The 21,497-nt window shown below is 41.2% G+C and overlaps 1 protein-coding gene across 2 annotated transcripts; it reads left to right on the top strand.

The window, feature by feature from the left end:
* The first annotated feature begins 1,027 nt into the window (after positions 1-1,027).
* On the top strand, positions 1,028-18,503 carry LOC129697078 (14-3-3 protein theta-like). 2 transcript variants are annotated; one of them, XM_055635296.1, is made up of 6 exons: positions 1,028-1,174; positions 1,587-2,102; positions 12,114-12,237; positions 12,621-12,784; positions 14,810-14,905; positions 17,407-18,503. In XM_055635296.1, exons 2-6 carry the CDS (start codon positions 1,701-1,703, stop codon positions 17,470-17,472), a joined length of 852 nt encoding a protein of 283 aa, XP_055491271.1. In that variant the 5' UTR covers positions 1,028-1,174; positions 1,587-1,700; the 3' UTR covers positions 17,473-18,503. The 2 variants fall into 2 exon arrangements, with proteins under 2 accessions (XP_055491271.1, XP_055491272.1); XM_055635297.1 differs by having other exon boundaries at positions 1,159-1,274.
* The last annotated feature ends 2,994 nt before the right edge of the window (positions 18,504-21,497 follow it).

Raw genomic sequence — 21,497 nt, 5'->3', positions numbered from 1 at the left:
CAAATCCCCTGGCATATTTGTTCTTCTAATGACCATTGAATCTGAACAAAAAGCACAAATGCTAAAATGCCCTCAGCAATTTCAGCATCATCCATGAAAAGAGGTTGAGTTAACAGTTTAGGTCAAGTCTGAGGATGGATCTTTGACCTGAAAACTTAATTCTATTTATTTTCCCAGATACTGCATGTTTTCAGCATTTTGTATTTTTATTTCATTTTCCCAATGATGTCATGCCAAGTGGCCTACAGTTAGCTACGTTTGAGACATTTGATTTGTGGTTTTAGTATCTGTGGGGTGGGTCATAACTTGAGGTTTCAGAAGATCGCAAGCATTATCTCTGCAGCCACTTATTTCAAGGCCCTTTGGTGCAAGAGATTTGTCCATCTTTAGTCCTGTTGGTTTGCCTGACGCTGGTAATTATTTTATTGCCTGGCGTTTTAATCCCTTAGCTTTATTATACATGGCATGAAATGAATCAATAGATATTTTATTTTCCCCAACACCACTAATATGAACATTATAAGCATCTAATATATTTAACATCAACAGCAGAAACTTGATTTTTTTTTCCCTGCCTGAGACGCTCCGTCATATCATTGTCTCCATCTTCCATCTTGCTGAGTTTCACATCAGTGTTCGCTGTCTAATGTTATTATGGCCTTGGGGGTGTAATTTATTGTGTGTGGAAGCAGTTGGTTCTGAGACAAAGTTGTGAGTGTCTGAGTCATGAGCACCAAGCGCATTTGCCTCATTTGCTTCGACTGGTCGCCATTGAGAGCAAAGCTGCAGCGCCGACATGAAGCGTCCCGCCCGCCCGCCACGCCCTTGCCATTCCTCTGCTCTCCGCCCGCCCGCCGTCGCCACGGTAACCGCGACGTCATCTCCCCCTGCGTCTCATTGGAGGAAACCCCGTGGCGCGGCCGGCCTGTCAGAGTGGACCCGAGCGTCCGCCCTCCCTTCCACAGCCGCAGCTGATTGGCTGAGATCCCCGGGCCGGCAGCCACGCCTGCGGCTCATTAGCCAAGCGGCCTGTCAGTCATGGCGGAAGCGAGCTCAGGGGGAGGGTGTAGCCCGGCCACGCCCACCCGTCCGTCAGGCAGCGAAGGCCCGCCCCCACCTCCGGTCTTCCTCCGGCCAAAGTTGATCCATTTGAGGAGATAGAAGCCCGAGCCAGGTTTGTTGTTGGGGAATCTGCCGTGATAACCACCACTCTCTACGCGTGGCAAGCAAAAATAAGAGAGAGAGCGTGGGGCCGTTTGTAAAATAATTAAAGGGTGAACAATGCCTTCAAGTCAAAACACATTTAATCTGCCCGCAGGGTTGAGGGGTTTAGCTTAATTTTATAGATTTTTTTGGAATTTAAAAAAAAATCCGCCATGTTCCCTTGTTTGTACTTTGCACGAAGTGGATCCGCGCCACTCTGCCTGAGATCGATTGTGGAGGCAAAGCAAGCGGATGTAGATAAGACTCCTCTTTAAGGCATCCACCCTCTCGCCCTGGTCTCTCACTCGGCGCCCACCTATCAAACTCTCACCGACACATTGTTTTTTTTAATGAGAATCAATTTCCTCTTTTTTTCTCAACAGCCTGCATACCTTTTGACTGGAAGGCGGAGTGAGCAGTAGCCCAGCCCTCGGTGTAACGAAGGCACAGCAGCAGAGCCCACAGAGAGAGAGAGAGAGAGACCAGCCGACAGAAGCATGGAGAACACAGAGCAGGTCAAGCAAGAGAAACCGGCCGAGCAGACCAACAACACCCCGGAGAACGTCAAGCAGGCTGAGGCGCCAGAGAAATCGCCCCCCAGCAACCCCGAGAATGCAGAGCAGGTGCAGAGAGCCAAGCTGGCCGAGCAGGCCGAGAGGTACGATGACATGGCCGCTGCTATGAAAAAGGTGACCGAGCAAGGCTCCGGGCTCAGCATCGAGGAGAGGAACCTGCTGTCGGTTGCTTACAAGAATGTCGTGGGCGCCCGCCGCTCGGCGTGGAGGGTTATCTCCAGCATCGAGCAGAAAAACGACAGCGACGAGAAGAAATTGCAGCTGATCAAAAGCTACCGGGAGAAAGTAGAGGGGGAGCTTCGTGAAATCTGCGGCGACGTCTTGGTAAGAGCCGCACAAAGGACGGGGGAAGTCTTAATCAGAGGTTGCGTTCGCCTTGCAACAATTGTAAATTAAAACATTTTTTTTTTTAAAGCAAAGCAAATTAAGCGCAATTCTGTGCAATTTTCGGTCAGGCGTCTTTCGTGAAGTGTTTGCTTTAGTTTTAGCAATCTGGTTCTGGCGACACTTGACATTGTTAGTACGTTGCGAACTTGTGCACACGTGAAAAGGAGAGATTTGACCCAGTCCTTCAGATTACTGGTTATGTGGTTATGATAAGCTTGATTCATTTAAAGTAACATCCAGTCGAAATGTAATATTGTAACCATTAGTGGAGTGACGTTTCCAAAGATTAATTATGAATCGGAATGCTGATTTTTGGCCATAGCTGATCAGTGGTAGAATAAGACGTTCTTGAACAAATCTGATATTTTATATTTCGTCATTAACCATCTAATATGGGTTTTAGGTTCAAGTTTGTAATATTTAGCTGGTTGCCCGTGCACCAGTTTTCTGCACATAGCTTTGAAAACGTCTGTTTCGTTGATTCTGTACTGGAGAGACGCATTTGCTGTTTCCACTAACTGCGATGGATACTTACAAATGGATTTGATTTTTTTTAACTGGGGAATTTTACTTTTTAGATTTTTGGGCCTTGTCAGTATGGAATAATGCATAAAATTCGCATGGAGCCATTCTATCTGATTTGGTATCTTTTCTGAAATGGGAGCTCTGTTCGTTAAAGATTGTGGGCTGAAAGCATTTTTAAGGCGTTTAATTTTCAAGGCAATAATGGCCACCTTTTAAACGTGATTGCTTAATGTGGTGGAAAATTATTCCCATTTTGAGCGTGGGTTTTTTTCTGTTGAAAATTCTCCCACCTCCTTTCTCTCCCACCTCCTTTCTCTCTCCCCCACCCCCGCCCGCACGCCTGCGCGCGCACATATACATATCGAAAAGTGTCACATAATTAAATTCCTAATCGGCTGTTCCTAATTAATAATGTGTCAAATCAGTGAGTTCATGGCTATGACTGTTGACTTGTCGCATTTTGTCATGGTTTTAAGTCTAGCTTGGGTGTGCATGCTGGGTGGGGCGACTTGGTGTGAATCATATACTATCACATCAGTTTTTTCATATCTTGCTGTTGCAGCCAACATTTGCTTTGTTCGTAATAATTATGAAGGTTATAAATCTGACTTAATTTTGCTAATTTTAATTAATCATTTTCATAAAATTAATTGAGTATTTCTTTATTCTAAGCTGAAAATATTGAAATTGTATAATATGAATAGAACGCTTCGGAAAATCACTTTAAATAAACAAAATTGCTTGGTGTTTTTTCTGGATTGAAACCTGTGTTTCTCACAAATGATCATCAAAGGTCTTTTTCAGTAAAAGCCTGAGGCTGAAGTTCTCAGACACCTCTGTACTTGCAAATTTTCATTTTCACCCATGCTTGGGACATCTGTCACGTTGTATTTAAGAAGGAACTGCAGATGCTGGAAAGATCGAAGGTAGACAAAAATGCTGGAGAAACTCAGCGGATGAGGCAGCATCTATGGAAGGAATAGGCAACGTTTCGGGTCGAGACCCTTCTTTGGACGTCACATTGTATGATCTTTTTCTTGATTTCCTTTGTTGAAGTTCTCAAAATATATAATCTTAAGTTTTTCATTTTTAACATCCACTAGACTAGCTGCGGACCCGTTGGGCCCGTCCCCAAGGCAATATTCCACCACTGACCCATAGCCCCCAACTGCGCAGACGAGTCTGAGGGTTTCCCATTGTGATGCCAGAGATCCCCGTTGTGACGTGGGTCACGGCAATCCTCCCCCAACTGCGCCTCGCCATCCCTCTTCCTACCCCTATCCTCCTCCTTCCCCCTCATCCTGCAGCACTCCCTCCCCCTCCTCTTCTTTCCCCTCCTCTTCTTTCCCCTCCTCTTCTTTCCCCTCCTCTTCTTTCCCCTCCCCCACTCCCTCCTTCTCTTTTCCCCTACCCTCAGTCACTCCCTCCCATCATAACCCCTCTCCCCTCCCTACACCCCTCCTTGCCCTCTATATTCCTGCTCCCCATTCCTCACCTCCCCCCCTACTACACCCTCTCTGCCCTCATCTCCCCCATTCTGACCTCCTCCTCTCCCACTCTCCCCATCTCCACTCTGTTCATCCTCCCCACCCCCTCCACTCCCTGTATCCCCACTCCTCCCTCACCTCCCCCACTCCCCCACTTTCCCCTCCCTACCCCCCTTTTCCTCTATCCCCTGCTCCCTCATCCCACCCCACCCACCACAATTAAAATCATGTTTTTTTTCTTTAGAATAACCAAAACACAATGTTATTTAATGAAAATGGAAGAATTTGATTAAAACTGACCATTTTGGGGGAAATCACGTTTTTTTGTATATAAATGAGATTCAGGATCCAATTGTGATGTCGAACGTGGCTGACGGCAGGGCAAGTGGAAAAGTGATTTTTGTAAAGTTTAAAATGTCGATGACTTGTAAAATATACCATCAATCTGAACGAAACTTGCTTCATTACATCACAGGCCAAAAATTGTACCGTTTTGGTGGGATTTTGGGATCTTGCGCACGTAAGCAAAATATATATATATATATATATATGCAATTCTAAATGGGGTTCATTCTGTTTGTCGGTATAAATTCCTGTTGAGGTTCCTGTGATCAGCTGGTTTAAATATAGTGGAAATTGTGGCTTTGCAACTTCCTCCTGCTTTTTATTTTTCAATATTGGCCCTGCCCCTGTTCAGAGCTTCCTTCAGTTAGATGTATATTGCTTTAGTGTGGCAGATGGAATTGGTTGGTAATCTAATAAACTATTTTTGGATGTTTCAAGGAAAGCAAGGGATGCTACCGACTGGGTTGTAACATAGTATTAAATGGTTTTTGCCCCAGCCTTCTGTCTCTGGTTACTACTAGCTTCCAAATTGAATTGCTGACTCAGCACCAATCTGCAATGTGACTTTGGGTGTCTTTTGCAGTTGATATCACTATCTTCTCCCATACTGAGGGCAAACGTAGTAATGTTTGCCCCCAGTATAAGGTTAAAATGTTATAAGGAACTGGAGAATATTCCTAGTCAAAGTTGGATTGATTAAATGTATTGGTCTTTATTGAATAAACCTGAAATGAATGTTCAAGGGATTTGAGCCTGAGGTGAGCAATATTATAGACAGAAGGAATGGGTGACATTTTGGATCAAGACCCATCTTCATGTAGTAATATGATAATTATGAGTGATATTTTGATGGATGGGTGACAAATAAAAAAAGCAATTAAAAATGCACCAGCCTGTGGGACTTCTTCCTTGAACCGGACAGATTTGAGGGTAGAAATTCTATGTTGGTATTTTATTGAATAGCATTTATGCCAAAGGGTCTGGAATGTGGTCATTGCCGTGTTCATTTTTTCAAATGAGTATGGGACTCATTCTAATCACTTATGGTTCATTAGGCTTAAGATTTGCCATGGAAATGGTTTGAAATGCTGCTGCTTCACAGCTTCAACAACCCAACACATGGAGTTTAATCTCTGCATAACTTCCATTAGATCCAGTTTCCTCCTGCATACCAAAGATGTACCTTTGGTACATTAGTCACGCTAGATTGGCCCAGCTCTAGGTGTAATACAAGGGAATTTGATAGGTAAGAAAAAGAATGAGTTGCAGGGATATAAAAGGGGATGACTTCACTGGGAGCTTGGACCAGTGTTGCAGTAAGTTTGTTGAAATTTCAAGAGTGAAGTTATCTAAATTTGATGAAATACACCTGAAAGTGGGCAACATGGATTAAAAATATATTAGTTACTAGACCAAGTAGACCAAGAGGGGGGGGGGAGAAGGGGAGAGACGGGGGGGGGGGGGGGGGGGGGGAGAGGGAGAGGGAGAGGAGAGAGAGAGAGGGGAGGGGGGGGGAGGAGAGGGGGGGGGTGGGGGAGGAGGCGAGAGAGAGGGGCCTGCCTTTTATTTCAACCCAACCCCAAACAACTATTTGCAGGCAGTGCTTTTTTACTTCTAACCATATTTTCATTTTCAAACCAAATTAAGGGTACTCACAGTGCTATAGACATTTGTCAGTGTCATTCAAAGCTCTGATTGAGGCACACCACTTGCAGAGACAGATTGAGGCACACCACTTGCAGAGACAGATTGAGACACACCACTTCCTGGTTTTATAGTCGCTCCCCCTCCTTCCAGCAGGGGCAGCAGAGAGAATGGGGAATGTTGTAAAAACATTGATATCTCTGTCAATTTTCATCGACGGGAAAAATCCTCGGCACACATGCGGCAGAGAGGGGATATGAGCAAGGTGGCGTACTCTCGGAAACCGCAGCACAGAAAGCCGAAACCAGTCAAGAACAGAGTTTTAGTAATATATAGATTAGGTAAATGGGCATTGTCGAGAAGAGGTGTAGTGCAGGAATGGAAAAGATAGATGTATTTTAAAAGTAAAGTAGCAGGCTGGTTTACATTGGGGAGACAAATAGAATAGGGAACATTGTCTGGGTAGCTGCCACTCTATTTAGTTAATGACCAATTGTGCACACTGCAGGCATGGCAAGATATGGCCTTGGAGCTGTCTGAATTATGTTATCAAATTAGGAGATATAGTTAATTCTTCAGAAGCTGGAAGCATTTGTAAGCATATATTAATGAGATGAAGGAATTGAATAAACTGCCAGATGGATTTTGGCATCAATATTTGAGAAGTTGCAGTTTTAAACAAAAGCAATAATTCTGAATGTGCTCTGGCCTGCAGTGAAGAATTATGAGGTATGAGTTCAAGGGCAGCACTACAGGTTGAATGAATGTGACATTGCTTGAATTCTATATTTACTTGAGATATAGATAATAACCCAAATTAGAAATGTAAATCTAAAATTACTGGAATTTAATTTCGATAGTTGCCTGGTGTCGAGGAAATATGAAAAATAGGTGTTTTTCATAAGAGTGTGATTTTGAGGCAATTTCTTGGAAATCCAATTTCAAAAAGTTAGGTAAATAAGTTGAGAAAGCAATACCATACTTAATAGATTAAATGAAGGAGTTATAGTTTGAGTGCTGGGTGAACAATGGGTGAACACAATTGCATCCGTCACTGGGAGGTGCTGCAGACCCTGCAAATTCTTTTTAGTACACAAGTTCTCCATTGCAAGTTTTTTATTTTTTTTATTATTCCACCGTTGTTGGTGTGAAGGAAGTGTCGATTTTTGAACTGCAAATCCATTTTGCATGGACGGATTGTTACATCTGGTGGCTGTTCAGCAAAGCTGACTTTATCATTTGTATGTGTTGAAGAGGCCAAAGCAAATGTCTACTAAGCTAACTTATCTTCTGCTTTCTTACTTAATTTCTTTAGTGTATGAAAACTGTAGTTAATTTCTGATGCAGAATGTTATGTTTAAAAATATACTGTTGGCCACAATTTCCCCCCTCAGATACTATCATATGATTTTTTTTTAAACCTTTCCTTGTTAAACAACATAAGAAATGGAAGCAAAAAAAAAGATGGTATGGCCACTTTGCTCTGGCATTCTGGTTTATCATGTGCTTTACCACCAGCTTGTGACACTTCTCATTCTTACTCCCCAACCAATCATTTTCCATGTTGTGCAGGACCTACTGTTCCCTGCTTTACGTATATTTGCCATGTAGGGGTAGAATATTCTGAAGAAGTTTAAAAAAAACTGCATAAATTCCACATCTCCTCTTGTAAATAACAAGTCACTCAATCTTTTTGTCCAGTGTCCCATCCCTCCCCCCACACCATCCTAAATTAAAAAAAAATATTTGTTCTTCTTTGAATTACTGTTGCTTTCTTTGACAATGCTTAGCTTTGTAATGATTTATACAACTAGTTCTGTTATAATACGTTTGTTTATAATGCTGGTTGGATAAAACGGGAATGATGAATTGGGGAACATCAACGTTATTACGCAGGTCGAATTGACTACAACATCATTTTGGTTGGTAATAAGAGAACCACATAAGTTGCTTCGGAAAAGCACTTTTTTTCAATTTTAATCTTTTCCCAATGTCTCAGTCAACCTGGGGATCAGTTCAGCTTATCATTTATGTGATTGTAGAACTGATGCGTCGTTTGCATTGCATTTGCTCATGAAAGTCGGAGAACTGCACCGGTCCATTTGTCGATCTTCAAAGGCATTGGTGACTGTCTACAAGAGCAATGCTTGGAAGATGCAACATAGAAAGCTTGTCCACACAAAGTTGGCACCATTTTTTTTCCAGTTCTGAAGCAGGATCTTTGAAATATTCTGTTTCAGCAGTTCAGGCAGCATCAGCATCGGTGCAAGAACTATTTTCGTACTGTTTTATTTCAGATTTCCAGTATTTACAGTTTCATAATTTTTCTTTATTTTTATTTGCTCTCATTATTTCAGGCATGTTCATTGTGCAAGCACTAATTATTCAATAATTAGAGTTCAACAGCCATGAAACAAAATAGTATTTGAGAGGTGGGGTAAATATCCTTAATTAAATTGCTTGCTAATTTGGTAACTTGAAGCACTTTTCTCTCCTATAATATACTCCGTTCCACAGTGCACTTCATGATTTTTGTACTGTCTTTCCTGGGACTAAATTCCCATTTAAACATGTCAATCCATGAACATCTCCATTTGTCACTGCCATCTATAGTGGTGTTTGTTGCCAACTATTTTACTTTTTTTTTTCCAGAATACCAGAATATATTAGAAGTTTAAAATTAATGTCAGTTGTTTGCTGGTAGCAGTCCAAAGTATCCAGCTTTGCAAATTATAGTTTTATACCACTCTCCAGTCTAAATATTTCAAACTTGTATTGTGGTGTACTACACTGATCTAATTTTCTGCAAGTAAAATTATTTTATGGTCCAGGGATTTTTTGCTGTTTGCTAATTCAAATGTTTCGGTATGTCAGATTTAAATGGAAAATCATGCTCACAAATATAGAATATAACCCAATATAATTTACTTTGGTTTGTCCAGTTTGGTTGAAAGTCTTGTATTTGGTATTATGACTGCATACAATCCAATTTTCCTGTGAACTAATTTTCTAGATTTCCTATGTGCTGCTGAACTTAAAAAAACATTTCCTGTCGCTTGTGCTTTTTGTCAGGAACATAGTTATTTGGTTAGTTTCTAATTTCTCCAAAGTGGGGTAGATTTTGCATTTACTTAACTTGTTACATTCCTATTGCATCTTAAATGGTATTGTCTAGTGCCATCTACTATTTTTGGGATAATGTCACCATTTTAAGCATATGGAGGCATATTGCTGCTAACTGCTTGTCGCCAACCTCTGGAGCATCATGACCTGATACAAAGTTCGTTCATTTATTAAGCATTGCAGATAAAGTTTTTTTACAAGAAGGTAGAAACGAGGCACTGCAGATGCTGGTTTACGAAAATACATTCTTGCTCTGGTGGCAGTTGTAAATCCGCAAGCTGGATCTTGTCCTTTTATCTGGATATAGGTTTAGAGATTTAAATGTGTAAAACTGGATTTACAGAGTAAACTGAACATCAATATAAAAGCTGTTTCAGTCTGGCTAGAATTGTTAAGTTCTGGAACTCACCAAACACATAGGAGATGTAAAAAAAAAAAAAGAATTGAGGTGATAAATTTTGGACTTTAGTGTGGTGAAGTAAATAACACTGAAATTGATACCAGTATATGGAAATACAATTAATAGTTGACAGTCTGTCTGATGATCAACACAGAGTTGCAGTGTTTCCGTGTAACTGTGAGTGGTGGGGGGTGCATTTTGGAGGCTAAGGGTGATTGGTCAGGCAAGGAAGTCTGTCCATCACTTGGCAAAAGTTTAGTGGTTCCAAAGAACCACATAATAGAACAAAGAGTAGGATGATGATGATTTTGTGATGTGACTGCAGTAGCATTTTTAAGTATTTAAGGTAGGGCAGATAAAGAGTAAATATTGAATAGTATTTTGAGAGAACAAGAGTTGAGCGCATGTTTTATTGTTACTTTGAGTTACCCTAGTAATTTTTACAAGGTTTGGGTAGTGTAATTGAGTGGTGAGTTCATTAACAGAATCAGCTAGTGTTAAAACCAGCAAAGAAAATTGAGTGATCAGTAATAATATAGGAACAAAACCCCCTATTTGATCTTGTGATAGACTCGGGCCTTTGGAAAATTGGGTTGTTAGTGGGTAAAGATCTGGGAAATGGAGTATAACATGGAAAAATCATCCATTTTGGCAGGAATAATAGAAAGCGGATTTGAATACAAAAATAGGGAGGTTATAGTTCAATTATAAACTTTTGTGGAGTGTCTGGAGTACCGTTTGCAGTATTTCTCTCTCTAAAGAAGGATAATCCATGCATTTGAAACGGTTAAGTGGTTTACTCACCACTAACTTCCATCCGGCACTCAAATACACCTGGACCATTTCCGAACCCTTCCCTACCATTCCTTGATCTCACTATCTCCATTGCAGGTGATGGTCTACTGACTGACATCCACTATAAACACACTGACTCCCATGGCTATCTGGACTACACTTCTTCCCACCCTGCATCCTGTAAGGACTCCATCCCCTACTTCCAATTCCTCCGTCTACGCCGCATCTGCTCCACGGATGAGGCGTTCCACACCAGGACATCTGAAATGTCCTCATTATTCAGGGAACGGGGGTTCCCCTCCTCCACCATAGATGAGGCTCGTACCAGGGTCTCTTCCATACCCCGCAACACTGCTCTCTCTCCCCATCCCCCCCACTCGCAACAAGGGCAGAGTCCCCCTAGTCCTCACCTTTCACCCCACCCGCCATCACATGCAAAAAGTAATCCTCCGTCAGTTTCGACACCTCCAACGTGACCCAACCACTCGCCACATCTTCCCATCTCCCCCCATATCTGCCTTCCGCAAAGACCGCTCCCTCCATAACTCCCTTGTCAATTCTTCCCTTCCGTCTCGTACCACCCTCTCCCCGGGCACTTTCCCTTGCAACCGCAAGAAATGCAACACTTGTCCCTTTACCCCCCCCCCCGACTCCGTTCAAGGACCCAAGCAGTCGTTCCAGGTGCGACAGAGGTTTGCATCCGCTGCTCTAGATGTCAGCAGATCTATATCGGTGAGACCAAGCGGAGGTTGGGCGATCGTTTCGCTGAACACCTCCGCTCGGTCCGCAATAACCAAGCTGACCTCCCGGTGGTTCAGCACTTCAACTCCCCCTCCCACTCCGTCTCTGACCTCTCTGTCCTGGGTCTCTTCCATGGCCACAGCGAGCGACACCGGAAATTGGAGGAACTGCACCTCATATTCCGCTTGGGGAGTCTGCATCCTGGGGGCATGAACATCGAATTCTCCCAATTTTATTAGTCCTTCCTATCTCCCTCCCCTTCCCCAATCTCCCTGCTGTCTCCTCCCATCCCCCAGCCTTCGGGCTCCTCCTCCTTTTTCCTTTCTTGTCCCTGCCCCCGATCAGTCTGAAGAAGGGTTTTGGCCCGAAACGTTGCCTATTTCCTTCGCTCCATAGATGTTGCTGCACCCGCTGAGTTTCTCCAGCTTTTTTGTGTACCAAGTGATTTACTCGTTTGATACCTGGCGTGACCAGGTTGTGTTACATGGAAAGGTTGGAACCTATTCTGCTGGAGTGTAGAAGTATAACAAGATCCTGTGGAGTGTTAATGGTGTGGTGGGCGTGGAGAGGGTGATTTCGCTTGTGAATCTGGAACCAGGGGAATACTTAGTTGAACCAAAACCTAGGTGGTCAAGTGCAGTTCCTTTTGTTTGAGGATTGAGTCTTTTGAACATCCTTGAAGAATGATGGAAACTACTAAGGCATCAATCGGCTAGTTCTTGGTAGGCTAGCAGGGGTTCTCTTCGTTTTGGCCTGTTCGTTCTTCATAACCACTGCGGGAGATGTAGATTATAGGCTATGTGAACTTGTAGTACTTCTGAAATGGATTCATACTTTAAATTAGACACTGAACTTGCTAGATATTTGACTTTTTCCTTTTTCTTCTAGGGATTGTTGGACGTTTACTTGGTACCCAATACCACCTGCTCAGAGAGCAAAGTCTTCTACTTGAAAATGAAGGGCGATTACTATCGGTACCTCGCTGAAGTTGCTTCTGGAGAAGACCGAAAACGTAAACTCAGTTTTTGTTGCTTTAGAAAATTTATTTTTTTTTAAAAAAACTAACAATTAATGTGTCTACTCTGAAATATGATTTTGTTTATAATGCACAAATATTGCATCAAATAATTCAACACAAGTTTAACATGTCTAAATACAAATTATGATAAGCTGAAGAAGCCCCAGAAAATAATGGAGCACTTCAGTAACAATTATGTTGTTCAATATTTAAAATCAACACTAATAATATAATGTTGCATCTCTTACATGGACATTCAACATCTTGAATGTATTCAGTTACGTTTTTCAATGTTGCAATAGTAACTGCTGAATAACAACAAAAAACATTTCTATGACAAACTAAGTTTCAATTTAAGCATCTCATTATTTTTGTAGAAACGATAGAAAACTCGCAGACAGCATATCAGGCAGCTTTTGACATCAGTCGTGATGGTCTGCCATCAACACATCCAATCTGTTTGGGTCTTGCTCTTAATTTCTCTGTGTTTTACTATGAAATTCTCAACTGTCCAGAACGTGCCTGTAAGCTGGCAAAAGATGTAAGTTGTACATGTTTTAATTTTTGAAGAATTTAGATGGAATACATTTTAACTTTAGATTGTCATATCTATGCAGACAAGTATTGTTAATGTTTTCTCATGAATTGTTTTTGTTCTATGAAGGCAATTGATATGTTCCTCGGGTCTAGATTTAATGTCAAAGTGTCCATTATTAATATGAAGAAGTTAACAGTGGAAACCAAAAATGTCTTTAACTACAGGTAGTTCATAGTTGCATCTGGTGGTCAACTAATCAACAAATTTAGCTTTAGAAGTGAGTTGAATGGATGGAAATCCAGGTAGTAACAATGTTTCCCTGATTTTTTTTTTGGCATAGATTGAGTAATTTGCATGTTTTGAAAATGTTCTTTTTAAGCACGTCAGCAGTCAGCTTTTCTCAAATATGGAAGTCCTAGAAAGGCTGGAGATTCAAGCAATAATCATCGATCCCTAATATTCATAAATGCAGCTAGGCAGGTGGATTGAGGCTTCACTAGTTGAGTGAGTCACCTATATGATTGGAAATGGACCTACTTGGTGTCCATCTTTAAGGGTACAAATCACTTTACACAATGTTTTTTTGTGTACTAAAGCGGTGGTGCAGTTAGATGCAGTCCATCTCTAATTTAGCAATTTGGTTGTCTCAAATAACAAAAATTGAAGCATCAGTTATTACAATTTTCTTTCATCCTTTGCTTCAAGAACAACAACTCTGGCTGATTTAATCTATCCCTGTAGAAGAAATCTTCTGTGCTTGGAACCATTCTCATCAATCTTTGGACTCTCTAGCAGTTTTGTCCTTCTAAAACAAACTGGACCCAATACTCCAATTAACATACCCTACCTCGTGATGATTTATGTGCCTGTATACCCTGGTCCCTCCATGCCTGTACTATGTATATTTTTCAAATTGTTGTCAAATTTATCATGTTATATTACTCTGCATTAAATGGTATGCCCATTCTATTCATTTCATAAGCAAAAAAAAAATGTTAATAACATTTTGAATTTTTTTTTTTTAAGAGGGGCGCTAATTGTTCCTGTTGGTTAAATTGACATATTCTCACCTAATTGACTGGAGACCCATATCTGCTTCTCAAAACCAAAATGTATATTTTCTAACTCATTAATCCACGTCAATCTCGATGTCTACTGCTGAATGGAATTGACATGATGGGCTCCCGGGATCAGCAAGGGTTGCTTGTGGACTTGAAGAATAACTAGCTTAAGGACTTGAAGAATATCTAGTGATGAGGATGTATATGCTCCTATTTTTTCAATTTAAACAACAGTGCTTATTGTTTGATATTCTGAAGATGGGTTGTAGCTCCTATGTCCCAGATCTTGGATATTGTGCCCTTTTTGTTAATAGGGTGGTGCAGTTGGTAGAGCTGCTGCCTCACAGTGCCAGAGACCTGGGTTCGTTTTTGACCTCGGGTGTGGAGTTTGACCTCGAATGTGTGGAGTTTGCACATTCTCCCCGTGACTGCAAAAGTTCCCTCCAGATACTATGATTTCCTCCCACATCCCAAAGACTGATTTATAATTTATTTGGCTTCTGTAAAATTGCACGTATTCTGCAGGGAGTGGATGAGAATGTTGAATAACCTAGTGTGAGCTGGTGATCGATGGTCGGCGTGGACGTGGTGGGCCAACGGGCCTGTTTCCATGTTATTATCTCTAAACCAATTATTATTGTCTGTAATTGCCATTGATTTTTGAAAATCATTTATTGATTAGATAATGATGCCAGGCATGTATTGAAATGTACGATCATAGTCGTGACTGTACGATAAATAAGGTTTTGGCTCCACTGGACTAGATATCACGCTAAAATAAGGAATGGTTCCAGTCGTGATTTGAGTTCTGCCATGTCCTGGTAATATCAGATTTGTCTGCAGTTCTTCCTGGCCTGTGGAGATTAATTAATTATTTCGACAATGCCTGCAGAAGATGTTTTTTAAACTTCCACCCTCTGACATTGTTCTCTTCTTTCTAATTTCCAAATTGTCTGTTGCTTACTAGGCATTTGAGAAGGCTATTCATGAGCTGGATATTCTTCAAGATGATAACTACAAAGACAGTACCCTCATTATGCAGTTGCTAAGAGACAATCTTACAGTAAGTTACTTTAGACTTTTACCGTTGCAATTTTTGAGTATAATTCAATACAGAAGAGAATACAGTTGCACATATCTGCTTTATGATAGGCATTTTTGTGGCCATAAACTAAATTATGGTATTTTAAAATATTCTGATATGTGGTGTATGTGGAATGCATGACTTGTGAAATGCATTTTATAACAATTTGCTTAAGCAAGTATGTCACTATTACTTGTCATCCGGAGGTTAATCAATGGAATTCACTAGCCTAAAGGGATGTGGAAGTTTGATCACTGGCTAAAAATCAATCTATTTCTAGCTTTTAGAAACATAGAAATTAGGTGCAGGAGTAGGCCATTCGGCCCTTCGTCCCTTTTATGGGAACATAGACACTGGGTTCATGCAGGAAAGTAATATTGAAATAAAAGAACAGCTGTGATCTCATTTAAGGATAGAGCAGGAAGTTGGGGAGGAGAGTGAGAGTTCCCATAAGGTTGGAGACGGTTATGACGATAACTTAGGGAGGTTATGGAGAAAATGAGAAGAATGGAAGCATTGAGTAAAGCAAACACGAAATGGTGAGTGAGGAGCAAGGAGGCCTAGCCTTGAAGGAGGGATAAAAAGCAGTGCTAAAGGTTGTACGAAGCAATGAACCTGCACCAGAATGCTGGAGGGAGAGTATTAACATGGAGGTAAGATGAGCAATGGAGAGCTTGTTTGAATTAGAACGCTAGTTAGCTGCTGCCTGCTTAAATCTGAGGAGGTGGCTAAGGAAGAAGTCAGAATCAATGGCTTGCACTGGAGATATGGACCATAGCTTCAGTTTCTCTAGTGTAGAGATGGAAGAAGTTTTGTGTCATCGCAGACATTTCAAGTAATGATGCAGAGAAGAACTACGAATTATTGATGTATACATAGCAATATGTGAACAGGGAAAAGGTCTGGGCCAAGAATACCCCCCCTTGGGGATTCTGGGATACCCCAAAGACAAAGGTGAAGAGAGAGACAAGAAACTATCCCTAAGGCAATGGTTGGTTTAGAGAGGAATAACTCTATTGAGGTAAATGGCCAATGAAAGAGAGTTTATCGATGGGTCTGGTAGCGTCTGTGGAAAACTTGGATGTGACATTTCAGGTTGGGACTCTACAGTCATTGGTAGGTCAGGGTGGGTTGCCGAGCCATGTTCTCCAAAGATGTTGCCTGATCTGCTGAGTTACTGAAGCACTTTGTCTCTTTTTTGGTAAACCAGAATTTGCAGTTCCTTGTGTCTAGAAGAGTTAGTATTAGATGAAGGTTGCAGAATCAGTTCTATCAAAAGTTGCAGCATGGTCAAAGAGAAACGGGGATCATGCATCATTGGGACAATCACAAAGAATAGGTGTGATTTTATTTAAGGCATGTGGAAGGGGCTGAAATCATTGGAGGCGTGCAAATGGGTACGTGTTTGATTCAAAAGCATTAATAAGAAAATGGAGATTAGTCAGTACCAATGAGTCTGTTTGAAATATTAAATGGGTATTCTCAAGAGTGGGGGGACATTATGGGTTTATCATGTGCTTGGTTTATCTTACTGTAGTGAATGGCCTGTGTGTACCAAGTGATCTCAAATTGATGTGGGAACTGCACTGGGGAAATGATGGAACTGGGAGAGTGGTAAATTGGTTGGGAATTTTGACACTGAATGTAGATGAGGATAAGAAATTAAGTAAGTAGACTGTTGCAGATGTTTTCTGAACATACGTATAATTGTGAAGTGTACTGGGAGTTTAAGGTACGGGGAAACTACAAACTGGACAGCATTGGGAGTGGCTTGACCAGTTGAGTTGCTGCCTCACAATATCAGTAACCAGAGTTCAATCCTGACCTTGAGTGCTGATATGAGGAGTTTGCATTGCTCTCCCTGTGACCCCATGAATTTCCTCCAGGTGCTCTGGTTTCCTCTCGCTTTCTAAAGACGGTGGCCAGTATGTTGCTTAAGTGCATAAGTGAGTGGGTAGAATAGGGGGGAGTTGATGAGAATGTGGGATGAATAAAAAATGTGATTCGTGTACAATTAGTGATAATGGGTGGATGATGGTTGCTGTGTACTGGATGGGCATAAGAGCTGCTATGCAGAATGACATTTGTCTACTTGTTATGAAATACAGAAAATTGAGCTGTGGATAAGGTAAACTGGGATAAGGTATCCTGTGGATAAAATAATTTATAGGTTATGAGATTTAAGCAACAATAGCCATGAATGTTCTTAAGATTAAGTTAGGGAAGGTGAACATAAACAGATACAGGTCATTATTTATTTTGATAATGAAATGCCATTTTGGGACAATTATCTATCTGAGAGTTGCCCACAAATAATTTTTGCCAAGTACAGTAAGAAATTGTTTTTAATACTCAGTTATTTAATATTGAGGGAAGACTGTTTGGATGTTATTCCATTTTAATGTTTATAGTTCCTTTTTTTAAATGTGTTGATTTTTAGTCCTACAGATGAGAATAAGTTTTTGTTTCCTCTCTCCTAGTTGTGGTCAAGTGAGAGTGCACAAGATGAGAGTGAACCTGCTGCAGCCGAGCCTGGAGAAAATTAAATGCACACAGGGTCTAATCCCCAAAGTTTTTACACATCTCCATTCCTTACTGCTCCACTCAAAAATTCCTCTTGCAACAAACTTGTCAGTGGTGCTGTACTGATTATCTATGTATGGAAAGTCCCTAATTTAGTCTTTATATATACACACACAAACGCCATTGCTTTAAAAGAAGTCAATCCCTTGAGTTGTGTTGATGGTTGTCTGCCTTCCTGGTATGCAGTTACTGCTGTAGAAGAGTATATAGTTTTAACTTTATAATGTGAGTAACCTCCAAATAAAATAGAGGACAGAATGTTTAATATTTCAACTATTTGCAACGTTTGTATTGTGATCATAATTAATAGAAATTTGCTGCACTTGGACATAATTGGGTTTTACTCTAATACATCTTTTTGCTTGCTTCCCATATTCCAACCATCTTTCTGTATTCACCAGGTTCTAGTTCTGCAGGAGTTGCCTTGTGCATTGAGTGCTCTTTCACTCTCCTTGATATACAATTATCATTAATTGAAAACCGGTGTAGTTAAAGCAAAACGTATAATGCACACGTCATTAATCTGCAGGAAGACTGATCTTATATAATTGTCACTTTGTGCAAATACATATAATACTGAAGACATTTAAAAATACAATCAAGTTTTGAAAAATGTACCTTGTGATTTTGGAATTTTGTGGATTGTCACCTTTAAAAAAAAAATAATAATAATAATAATTGTACACTTGTCCATGTCTATAGGATATTCACTTCACTGTACTGTCACAGCACATTTCTGCTCAAGTTTGGAATTATGCTTGTAAATGATTAAGTCACATGCATGACATTCGATACACTGGAATGGGAAACATAACTTTGGATTGTGCCCAATATTTTTAAAAGCATTATTTCTTTGCAGGTTTGTGCAAATGTAGGGAATTTTCAGTGAGATTTGGACCAGTATAATTGTTAGTCATTTTATCATAATGCCCAAAGGCTCTGTGAAAATGTTAATGCCCAATGTAACACAAAATAAATGACATTTTATAGACCATTTTACCGACTGTGTAAATTACTTACCTGAACAGCAATGAAAGGTATTTATAAAATAATATCTAGAAGTGTTTAAAAGTTTATCACTGAACCATTAAGTTGTTTTTTAAATTATATAGATCTATAGGTTTTTTGGGTATTGTTCATGTGCAATCATTGCCAAATGTGAAGTTCTCATGGCTCTGAGCTTTGCTTAATGACTGTAGTGGAAAATAATGTTCCTATTAATACTGTTCAAAGATGCAGCACATGCCTTGAAAATTCACTTTTATTTCCTTCACCTTGAATGTACAGACACTCCACAACTTGCATACATTCCATAAACCCTTGCGCAAGTCAAATTTTACGCAAGCTGGAATTACCTTAAAAATTGCTGGTTAATATACAAAACGACAAAGTGTGGGAGTAACCCAGTGGGTCAGACAGCATCTCTGGAGAACATGGATAGGTGACTTTTTGGATAGGGACCCTTCTGCAGATTGATTCAGTCTGTTGAGTTACTCCAGCACTTTGTCATTTCATCACAAATCAAGGAGCTGGTGTCGTTACTCTGCACCGACAAGCCCTTCACCAGCTGCTGCGCCGTCTGATGCACGTGGCTGGTGTAGCTCATGTCGTAGCCCCTGGCCAACTGTTTTCTTCGGGCTGCCAGGCACTGACATGATGCGCTTGGTCACCGTGGGACTCCCATCTCACCAGCTTCTGCTTCTTCCGTCGGCCATCGTTATGTCTGCTCCGCCATTTCCCCCCCCCCCCCCCCCCCCCTCCCAAACCTTCTTCTCCCTCTGTCGTTGACATCTTCCACCTTGGGGAAAGTGCCTAAAGGGGGTAAGCGGACAAAGTGACGTCCAACAAGAGGAGCTGGGGTTGTTCTTGGAAAAGGTGGCCAGATATGGAGGAGTGTACTATTGAGTCTTAATTGTCTAGAAGGAAAATAAGAGAAATTATTCCATTTATGAGAACCAGAGGAAAAGGATTGGCAAACAAGCCAAATGCGACTTGATATGTTTATGTGTAATGTGTGGTTAGGATCGGGAATGCATTGCGTGGAGGCATAATGGAAAAACTGGCTCAAATGGATAGCAATGGGAGAAAATGTACTGGCACACACTAATGGAGGATGAAAATGTACAATTCTGTAGTTCTTGCTAATTTTGAGGGATCAAGTTGGATGAGGAGATAACAAAACTTTCATGTCCTGTTACAAGCTGAATAGGGTTGTTATTTGAGGACTAGTTTTGTACTTGGGGCTCTTTAGCATGGCGATTAACATGATTAATGGATTCAAGACAAAGTTTTTTGTCTCGTTACTGATTCATTTTGCGGTGAACTTTGTTTTAATATTTAATGTTTTGCTTTGGGTAATATAAATTTATACTCAAATACAATTTTATATTAACAAAATAAAAACCCAAGACAGAGACTAGAAGCCAATCAGACCATGATGTGTTAAAATAAACGAGGCCAATCAGACCATGAAGTGTTTAAAAAAACCCAAAAAAAACTTCAGAACATTTTTCTTGTCCTGTTACATGATGGAAATTAGACTGCATTCCAGAGTTAATTATCAACTTCAGAAAGATGCCCATTGTACTGTTAATCCTGGCCAGATTGGAGAGGCTAAGACTCTAAAATTGAGTAAAGGCTTCAGGGCTGCTAGTCCATTTGGTTAATTTAAAAGTGCTTTCTGTAGAAATGGGGCAAGCTGCAGAATGGTGCCAGTTTGTCTAGAGCCTAGATCAGAGCTGCAGGAAGAGATGGGGAACATCTGCAGACCCTGACAATTAGGTGCAAAATGCATAGAATGGATTGGATGAATGCAAACCAGACATGAATTGGATGAATGCAAACCAGACATACACTTTGTAAATGATTGTAAATAATGTTGCAAGACGGTCATCCTGTTAATCGATGATTGGTCGAACTGGTGAACCTTGGAGAAACTTTGAATCTCATGGCACATGTTTCAATGTTTGTTCTTGTTTGCATCCTTCTAGAGCTTTCTTTCTTATACAATGTATTAGCCACTGTATTATTGGGTTCGGGAAATGTCTGTCATGTATGGAGTTAATCAATATCTGTAATTGGATTGTAAAGAGACCACCCCCATGTGGTTCAGCCCCTCGAGATCTGGGGACCTATAAAAGTCCGCTGCCACGAGGTCCTGCGTTGCTCTTCTGGGAGAGCGCTTAGGACTGACTTTCTGGTGTGTCTCTGTTTGAGCAAGGCCTAGAAGCTTTGATCAGGCAGATACGAGGATCGAACCCATGGTGGTTAGGTATAGTAGTTGAACTGTAATTGTGTTTTATCAAAATAAAGATTAGTTGCGCAAGTGGTTGATTCAGTGGTTTTTGACAGAAACTAGACTGGGGAGAAACTTAGAACGAGCAATTTACATTGGGGGCTCGTCCAGGATCTCAACAGACCCCCAAACCGCAAGTTTGCGATCAAGGGTGTTGAGCTGTTTCGATCGCGAGTGCAACAATCGGGCCTACTGTGCGGTTTTCGTATTGTTTTTTTCCGGCACTTTGTTAGTCGGAGCGGATCGATCATTCGCGGGCTTGAGAAAGGGTCTAATCGAGATCATTAGAACAGAGTCAGGCAAGCACGAGGGGGTGGTCAGCACTCTTTTGGGTTGGGGGCCCATTACACAAGGCGTGCAGTGGCCCAAAACCTGGTCATAGTTGGCAGACTGCAGCTGCTTTAACGAGAGTCTGACCCGCTTCATTGGGCGAGGGGTTGCCCAAGGTTAGATTTGGTATCCAATTGGTGGGTATTGAAATACAGGTGTGACCTACGTATTGATCTATCTTTGCCCGGAGAGCGGATTGGAAAGGTGCACTCTGAAAATTGGCATCGACTACTGCCAGCGCGAAGAGGCTGGGCGTTGAACCCTCAGTGCCCAGCAGAGAGGAGTGTCTGCGTGAAGATATCCGAGTCCCTCCCTGGAGTGACGGACGAGGAATCTCGTAAAGGTACTGGGCTCGGTGGTCAG

This window comes from Leucoraja erinacea, chromosome 5, assembly GCF_028641065.1.
Source record: "Leucoraja erinacea ecotype New England chromosome 5, Leri_hhj_1, whole genome shotgun sequence".
Taxonomy (NCBI): Eukaryota; Metazoa; Chordata; class Chondrichthyes; order Rajiformes; family Rajidae; genus Leucoraja; species Leucoraja erinaceus.
The sequence above is the reverse complement of the archived record's forward strand: the minus strand, read 5'-3'. Positions and strand labels throughout refer to the sequence as shown.

Excerpts from the sequence above, each read along its gene's own strand:
- LOC129697078 (XM_055635296.1), top strand. The coding sequence starts at position 1,701 with ATGGAGAACACAGAGCAGGTCAAGCAAGAGAAACCGGCCGAGCAGACC. Across the intron at positions 12,238-12,620 it reads TTCTGGAGAAGACCGAAAAC|AAACGATAGAAAACTCGCAG; the intron begins GTAAACTCAGTT and ends TTATTTTTGTAG. Across the intron at positions 12,785-14,809 it reads CCTGTAAGCTGGCAAAAGAT|GCATTTGAGAAGGCTATTCA; the intron begins GTAAGTTGTACA and ends GTTGCTTACTAG.